Source organism: Xenopus tropicalis, chromosome 9 (assembly GCF_000004195.4).
Source record: "Xenopus tropicalis strain Nigerian chromosome 9, UCB_Xtro_10.0, whole genome shotgun sequence".
Classification (NCBI taxonomy): Eukaryota; Metazoa; Chordata; class Amphibia; order Anura; family Pipidae; genus Xenopus; species Xenopus tropicalis.
This window is the reverse complement of record NC_030685.2, coordinates 25,035,571-25,044,959: the sequence shown is the minus strand read 5'-3', so window position 1 is coordinate 25,044,959 and position 9,389 is coordinate 25,035,571. Positions and strand designations below refer to the sequence as shown.

At 39.5% G+C, this 9,389-nt stretch overlaps 1 protein-coding gene across 4 annotated transcripts in view; it reads right to left on the bottom strand.

The window, feature by feature from the left end:
• Positions 1-2,695: 2,695 nt before the first annotated feature.
• The window catches only part of eef2k (eukaryotic elongation factor 2 kinase), a 63,292-nt gene continuing 56,598 nt past the window's right edge, over positions 2,696-9,389 (bottom strand). For 3 of the 4 annotated variants that reach the window (XM_012970072.3, XM_012970074.3, XM_012970073.3), the window contains 3 exons: positions 8,435-8,559; positions 7,948-8,126; positions 5,833-7,416 (listed from right to left, as the gene is read on the bottom strand). In XM_012970072.3, coding sequence (XP_012825526.1) covers positions 7,307-7,416; positions 7,948-8,126; positions 8,435-8,559 — 414 coding nt within the window. In that variant the 3' untranslated portion in view covers positions 5,833-7,306. 4 annotated transcript variants of the gene reach the window in all.

The window sequence follows — 9,389 nt, the reverse complement described above, 5'->3', positions numbered from 1 at the left end:
CCCTAAACAGGCCCCCCCAAAGCATCCTCCAGCTTTCCCCAGCCCCCCCCAAAGCATTCTCCAGCTTCCCCCAGGGCCCCCCCACAAAGCATTCTCCAGCTTCCCCCAGGCCCCCACCCCAAAGAATTCTCCAGCTTCCCCCAGGGCCCCCCCACAAAGCATTCTCCAGCTTCCTTATAAAAGCGCAGAAGTAGCGGCACATAGCGGAGGACGCCGCAGGAGCCAGAGGAAGCGAGGGCCCGGACTTGATTAAAGGGGGCCCTGAGCTAAGAAAACTTTAGCACGGCCGGGCCCTGTCACTGACACTGTCAAAAGGGGTTACACCTGCATGGTCTCTCCCCTACAAGACGCACGTCTCTTCACGCAAGATTTGGAGTCACAACTAGGCCCCCCCCCGGTCGCCCCCACCCTCTCACCTAGTGCGCATGTGCGAACCCCCCCCCCCCCCGCGGCAGAGTGCATGTGCATACCATACGTTTACACTCCCTAAATTTCTGCCGCCCTAGGCCCGGGCCTTTGTGGCCTCTCCACAAATCCGGGCCTGCTCGCATTTGCTTCTGCCATTAGAGAGCAAAACAAAGAAAGGAAAACAAAATAAAAACTTTATTTTCGCGTTGGTTGGCAGCCTGCGTTCCAACGCCTCAGCTTTCAATTTCCCTAGAAGTCATTTATATATTCTGTTCAGTGTTCCAACTCTGTTGTTCCAGGGAGCGAAAAAAAAGTATTTATCCTGGTTGCTAACAATACCTGCAACTATCAAAGCCAAACAGGAAGGAAATTTTTGTGCAAGTGAAATTGTCATAATTGTATTTATCTTTTTTTGTTTATTCCACGTTGATTGAACATTGTCAGTTACAGTAACCGCACACACAGATATGTATTAATAAGATACATCAAAAAACCATTTATACTAAGGCCCCTACACTTCAAAAAGCTGATTTTCGTACTTGTCGTGAAACTGCATAAGTAGTTTCACACCACGTTGCACATAATAGTCATTATACTTATTGTGGAATGACGCTGTCAGTTCCATCATATGAGTCTAGGGTTGCCACCCACCTATCTGGTTTTTACCCGGACAGGAAAACTGGGCAGATACGCAGCATCATAGCCCTGCCCTGTGATGTCACTACCCTGCCTCTTCCCCGTGACATCACCACCCACCCCCAGCCCATTAAGGGGGTGGGGCTTGGGGAAAAAAGGTGGCAGAGACCTGAGTCTGCTATATAATCCTTCCTGGTACCTGGAATTTTATTCACATTGGGGGATTTTTTTTACATAGATAAGAACAAGAGGCCACCCCTTTAGGCTTAAAAACTGAACTTTAAGGCAACAAAATGGTTCTTCAGGGTGAGGGTAGTGAGGTTGTTAAACACCCTAATGGGTGCTGTTCTTATGGCAGATTCTAATAATGATAGTATGTGTGTGTATATATGTTTCGATAGGTCTCTGTAGGTAAATGTATATATATGCACTGGGGGTTATTTCGAGGGGTTGAACTTGATGGACTATTGTCCTTTCTTTAACCCAATATAACTATGTAACTAGGGGGAGGCAGCAGAAGCATCTGCTAAGGGCACAAGTATTTTAGTAAAAGGGAGTGTGCAGTTGCATAAAACCTGTTTATTGCAGTTTATTTTTGCCTGTCAAAATCCAATGAACTATTAATACCAATACTGCATCCATGATCATGAAAATGGTTTCCCCGCGGTCACGCATCTGCCTGCGCCTGGGCACCCCTCTTGACAATACTAGTGTGTAGCCATGTTCCCGAGTCAGTTGGTTGCCAACTTACGCGAAAAATGCGCAACTTTTCGCGTAAGTTTTAACGCTACGAAAAATGCGCAACTTTTTACGCAACTTTCGTAATGGATACGAAAAACTCGCGTTTTTACGCAAAAATCGTATTGGTAACGAAAAATTCGTACAGAATCCGAAAAAATCGCAAAACATACGAAAAAATCGCAAAGTAATCGCAAAATGTTCGTTTTCAAGTCGGAACTTTTCCAATTCGGGTCGGATTCGTGGGTTAGTAAATCAGCCCCTTAGTGTTAGTGTGTTACAGAATGTCCTATTCCTAGCAACTTTACAACTGGTCTTCATTTTTTAGTTTCTATAGTTTTTTAATTATTTGCATTTCTCTGCTACAACATCTTTCCAGTTTTAAAATGGGGTTGCTGACCCCAGAAGCCAAAACCTATTGTTCTGTGCACTTACAATTTTATTATTATTCTTACTTTTTATTCCTTTTCTATTTAGTCCAAATATAGTTCAAAGAACCCGGAGAGTACCATTATATGCAGTGAAACAGTGTAGTTTTATTGAGACATCTTGTAGCACAAGATGTCTCAATAAAACTACACTGTTTCACTGCATATAATGGTACTCTCCGGGTTCTTTGAACTATATTTGTAAGCTACACAGCCAGCACGAGGGCTGCTACCTGTTGAGGAGTACTCACTGAGTAAAACTGGAAACCACGGTAGGACCTTTAAATTTCTTTTCTATTTAGTCCCTCTGCTAATATCTTCCAGTCTCTCATTTAAACCACTGCCTGGTTGCTAAGGTAAATAAGACCCTAGCTACCAGCTGCTGAAATTTCAAACTGGAGAGCTGCTTAACAAAGAGATGTATCCTATAATCAATAATGGAAGTGGCTGCGGGTAGCAGAGGATACAGAAAGTCAGATGCAGTATTAAACAGGATGAACTGCTTTATTTTGAAAATCAGTTTAAACAGGGAACAGTTAATAAAACAGATAGAACATTTGCACATCAAAGTCATTTGCACGTCCTTTCAACCAAGCTGCTCTGTATTTTTTTTTTAAATACATTTTTACATTTTATTTTTCAAAGAAGGAAATAAGAAAACAAAATGCATACACACAATACCTTTCTCTCAATTTCATAGGTAAAACATGAAAATTACTGTAATAAAAGTATTTTTTCATCATTTTATGAACACAAGCATCTCTAGCATAATCCCTAAAGGATTTCACACAAAACATTGCATATATTTCTGTAAACATAAACCAATTTGTATGAACCTATACAAACAATGGTGCATCACATTTTGGATTCATTCAAATTTCGCAGAAACCACAAATATTTTTAGGATTGATAAAATAATCAGAATTTAAAATGCAAAAACTGTTTTTTTTTTTAACTTTATCATTTTTTGATGCTCACACTGCAATGAATTACAGACGCTGCAAGAATCAGCCCTCAATACATTAGCTCTACTTAAATATATCTCTGGGTATCCTCCATCCCCTTGGGACTAAATCATGGGTTTTCAGTCTGCAGGGACCTTGGCATTTACTTGGCTGGTGTTTAAAACTAATGTATTGCTTTGAAACATTAGATTAACATGCTTCTTAATCAGTGTCAAGCCTGGTTACAAACTGGAGGGCACTGCACTAGATAAAATTTGCCATATTTCTAACAAAAGTGATGAGGCATTCTATGCATTTTAATGGTAGGTGCCATAAAGCTAAGATCCAAGGCTACAGTTACATGTGTTGTTTCCTTGGTTGGTGTTTTACACCATCCACTTCTATCTGCCCAGTGTTTAGTAAGCACCGAAAGGCCCAGCATCTGCTCACACAGTGGGTTTTTGCCCAAAAACGTGTGACTGCATTAACAGGCCAAACGCTATGTCTTCAAATGTTGCTGAAACATATATTGGCATATCTTTGCCAGTGGAGCCTTGTGTGACATTAGCCAAATAAATCAATTGCCTAGAGCCCTGCTTATTAAGCTTGGGTTACTAGCAACATCTGGGGACCCAATGTCCATTGCAGCTGCTTCCCACTACTCTGCACTGTAATCTTTTGTGATACTTGCTCAGCACTTATGCCTTTGTGTTTTAAGATTGCTGTGATCAAAATATCTTGTGAAGCCACAGGACTAAAGGGGAGATGCATTTGATCTCACAAGAACAAAGTACAGTGCAATATTTTTAGATGGCATCTATGATGTGTCCTTTCAGACATTACCAATAACCTAGGTAAGGCAGCTGTGAGCTGTAGTGCTTGTTCGGCCACCTTATTACAAAAGTTGATCTTTGTCCAATATAGCCACCCAAGTGAACACATCACGCTGAAGCAAATGTCCGTCCGTAGGGCCAGTGATATCAAACTAATTATGTGCTCAAGGGCTGCACACTGTTTTTCAGATGATTATCTGCTCATCACACTTCTTATCTAAATTTTGGTCCCATTCATAGACGATCAGTTGCCAGTTTGGCAGAGGGGCAGAATAGGCAACTAATGTACGCCAAGACATGGGAACCTTTACAGCAGGGGTCCCCAACTTTGAGAGAGCAACACAAGCACCATAAAAGTTCATGGAGGAGCCAAGTAAGGGCTAAGATTGGCTATTAGACAGCCTCTATGCACACTATCAGCTTACGGGAGGCTTTATTTGGTAGTAAATCTTGTTTTTATTCGACCAAAACTTGCCACCAAGGCCGGAATTAAGAAATAACTACCTGGTTTGGGGACACTGGGAGCAACGTCCAAGGGGTTGATGAGCAACATGTTGCCCCCGAGCCACTGGTTGGGGATCACTGCTTTACAGCATGCATTCTGCTCTAGTCATAACGGGCAGATTTATCTAGAGGGTAAGCTTTTAAAGACAGTATTTCGCCCTGGTTAAAAAGCAGGTTTTTATACACAGAAACACAATGAAAGGAGTTAAAACCATCCTCTGGCATTTGAATAAAAAACACACCCAGCATGTTCTATATATTTCAATCCTCTAGTAATACTTTCTCATTAAGCATTTCGTTGAATGAAACAATATTATTTAATTATCCACAAACAACAACAAATTATGATCTCTAACATATGAAAAAAATATAAGATCAAAATCCCAATGGTGTTTCTATATGAAAATGCATGAAACTATAATAAACAAGAAAAAAAATTAAAGGAAAGAATAATAGATCAAAATCCCAATGGTGTTTCTATATGAAAATTCATGACACTATAATAAACAAGAAAAAAAATTAAAGGAAAATTTCGCAGAAGTCTTTGGGGCCCTGTGTTTAAATGGACATTAGAAACCTGTGTTCAGCATGAACCATATAAATAATGTTTGTATTGAAAAGATTTTCTTTTTATCCTTACAACTATCATTATACAAGGGACTTAACTGTGTGCTGGGTTTACTTGGATGGGTTGAACTTGATGGACAATGGTCTTTTTTCAACCCTATGTAACTATATAACTATGTAACTATGTAACTGGGAAGAATATTTTATTGATCTCATTTACTTCTCCCCATTCTACAAATGCTCTGAGGAACTAATGATTTGAAGCGGCCATACATGGGCCAATAAAGACTGCCAATGTCTGAATCAGCAGGATGCCGACCAGCAGGTTTAAAAATCCCATCGGGACGAGGAGCGCATAGGTTTGTTGATGCGGCTCTGTATGTTGTAAATGTGATCTGATTTTTTGGTTCGAGGGCTAAATGATTGGATCATTCCGATATCACCCACACCAAGGCCACCTCGCCAAACAAGCGGATCTTTCAATGTGTGTCTAGTTTTAGGGTCAAGAGTAAAATGGAAGTACTTTCAAGTTCGCTGTTCTGTGCATCACCAGAATGCAATTTTAGCCTATTTAGTAGGCTCATGCTAAGGGTTACTGCCCAATTATCACAACAAATTAGGATTCAGTGGTAAGGAAGGTGCTGCACCATATGGCTGCACTTGTGTGAGATACACTCTATTCCCCCGGAGAATCTGCATGGTCCATAGTGACAAATTCACGCATTCAACTGATTTGAAGCTTCACATATGCAGTAAATCACCACAACACAATTCTCACAATATTAAAAGCCCTTTATATCTGAGTGAGAGGAAACTTCTGCACTGAGACATTTGTTAAGAAATCATCTGCCCTATTAATCCTGATTAGAGCAGTGAATATTTCATATATTTTTTCTTTAATTAGTTGTTGAAAACTAATCCTAAATTCAACCAAAAGGAAAATACAGAATGTAAAGAGAAATGTCCTTAAGTTTCCCACAGGGTCTATTTAAAAAAGCAACTGGCAGATTAGATTGCGTACAAATAAAGTACAAATAAAGGCGGCAAACCCCAGTTAGCAAACCCCTTTGTGAACAGCACAACAAGAAGCTGCATCTCAGGTTAAATTCTTCTTTAGAAATATTTTTTCTCATGCAGCTTGTTGCACAATAATCATGCAGGGAACGTACCAATGTCAGTATAACCAGCTACGTACCTGACCACTCTGCATAATATATAGTTAGAAACAATATGCTCTTGTGCACTTTCTCATAACAATTCATGGCAATTTTCTCTATTAATTTTTTCCTCTTGATAAATATTATTAAGAAAAAATAAGGGCAATGCCATAAACCCATAAATCATAAAGGATCTATAATATATGGCACAACAAGCAACTTGACAAACATTACCCTTTCCTTTGTAATGTACCGCATTCCCTTGCGATACTCCCTTTGCAATTGGTAATATAAGAAGCAGAGCCCACAACAGTGGGGGTGGCCTGGGGACAATGTTCCCTCTAAGCTCACATTTTGAGACCAGCAACACACAACAAATTGAGGTGCGCACAAAGAATTTTGTGTGTAAACACAACATTTTGTAGCAACTTTAACCTGAACACACTGTTTTTTAAAATGTGCACAGAAAACTTTTTATTTGCTCACATAGCCAAGAAGAAATTAAAAATTAGAGTGAACATTGCCTGAGGGACCTGAACATGATATGTATTAATATTTCCATTAATTCCATTTATTTTCCTCCTGGCCCATGCCCTCCCCACAAGATGAGCTTCTGGGACTTGTAGGTTTTTGTCAGTAACCTCTAACTCTTGTCCATATGCATTAAAACTTTCTTTGGTGCATGGCAACATGGGATCTTGTTGCTTTAGCTTTTTACCTGGTGATTGAACTATGGTCCTAGGCAGAAATGTAAATAAAATTGCTCCTATTTGTGGATTTGAACATGCGAGATAATTGATTCCTGCAATATAGGGAAAGGGTTGCTGGATGGCAACGCAAGTTAAAGTGCAGAAATTAGTTTTTTTCTGTTGGTAAAAAGGTACACTGACAGTGAGCAGAACTGTAGATATATGCAGCCCCCTCAAATATCTCTTAAAAATATAAGATTCTGTATATTTTTCTCAATGTAAACAAGCATTAGAGCAATCCAGGAAAAATAAACAAATTCTGTAACAAACTCAGATTGTATTCTTTTCAGTCTGCTGCCATAGTTAAGCTGCCTTTGTCCTTTTTTTCTAAGACCAGAAACACTACTCCTCCATACACGCCCAGGCCTCCTCTGCCTTCTGGTAGTACTGATTGGCCAACCTCCCTTTCATTGCTTCCATTGCTGCTTCAGCAGCTTCTGTGTACAAGTCACCTACAAAGCATACAATAATAACACATAATCAGAACAGAAGCCCTGGAAATTACTACATCTCTAGGTTCTAATCAAAAAGACAAATGATAATTTCTTTTTTCCTGTTTGAACTTTTAAAATCAGGGATGGCATTTTTTTCTGCCTCTATTATTACATAAAGCCACATGCCAAAAGCCAAATAAGACTGTATTTTAAAGAGAAATAAAGCCATATACAATATATACAATAGAGCCCCTGCATATACCCCCAACTACTGTACTTCAGCCATACTCCCCAAAGAGGACCTAGTTTTTTTAATATCAGCCTCTTAACTATCCACTAAGCTACTATATTGAGTTAAATTTTAAGCAGGCTGTAGATAAAAGGATACGTGCACATTGTAGGAAGTTGCTGAAGGTAGCTTTATAGTCTCCCTTTCACTGAAAGTTAATGTAGCAGCAGTACAGGGTACTAGGATCCCAGCCAGAAGTTTAATCCTTATTTTCTTATTATGGCTAGAAGTATTGAAATAAAAAAAAATAATTGATTTACCAGATCGCTGTGGGTCCTTCTGAAGGTTAAATCCCCCAGTAAGTAACATTTCTGCTTCCCTAGCCAGCAGCAAGTATTTGGGTTCATCTTGGGTTCCATCATATTCACCACCTTCATCATAATCTGTCATGTTGAGTGCAGAATCGTACCAGAAGAGGGCTTCTTGCCAGTCCTTTATCCTAAATTGTTAGAAGAGCATTAATGATCAGTATGCTCCGGAAAAAGTAATAAGTATAATTGGTGGCCTTCCTCCTACATACTGAAGAAACAACTTTTGTTCAGTGGAAATCCATGCACGGCATGACCCCTGTATAATTTTCTGGTTAATTAACATGCACAGTATGTACTAGATTCATAAACAGAGTAGTCTTAAGGCATTCTCTTCTGTAGACTGCAGTAAAAGCTAGAGAACAGCCTAAATGCCATATAGTAATACCATAGACAATATGTTTTACCAGCATATACACAGGCTTGCTGGGGAAGTTACCTGTCTGAACCAAGGTTCACACCAGTATCAAAAGCTCGGGCAACGTGAATCATGGAAGGACGGTCTCCTGCTTCTGCTGCCATCAACAAATAGTTAAATCCTTTTATCCTATTATCTTCTGTGTCCTACATGGAACAAAGGAAACAAAAAATATTTTTAGTATAAGGCTGACTAGAAAATAATGCAGATTATTAGTACATAGCAGCTCTGAAATCAGAGCAGTTGGCATTAGAATTTAATAATCAGCCCTGTAGCATCAGTTTATATGACAGGAAATGCTAATTTTCTAATTTTCTGCCTACCCCTAGTTCTGGCCCTGCTTCAGTTTGCCCCAGAGCCAAAAGGCAGGGATTGGAGGATTTGCCATTGTGCTACCTTTGGCCAATCAGTTATAATCTATTATGATCCTTATTAGGATGGTCTGGTCAAGGAGCTATAAAAAAGAAGTAAAACATGCATTGATTGTTGGATAGCCAGGTGAGCTTGGCCAAACTTTATTAGCACCTTAGCAAACATTCAGGAGATTACTAACACTATTGCATTTAACAATTTATTTTCTTGGGTGGTACAATTTCTATTGTTTTTTGTATCAGAGAGTAAGGATTTGGGTGTGTGTAGGGTGACAGTGCCCTGCGCTGCTGCTAAACACTATGCACAACAATACCACAAAGTGAAATGATGTTCAACTGCTCAAAGCCAATTGCCATAAGTGTCTGTTATGATAAATGTGCAAATTAGTTAAAAATGGTCCAGACAATTAACGTGGAACCTAAACTGGAAAGCTCTCTTTTGCCTTTTTACAGAAAAAGATACCACAAGATTGTAAACCCTTACTATCACAGATCTTAGCAGCTGCTAGATGGGTGCTCTTAATTGGCTATCCCCACAGCTTTATCACTGTTGCAACTATACCAAAGACTTAAGTATATACAAAACATGTCTTATCTATCAGCAT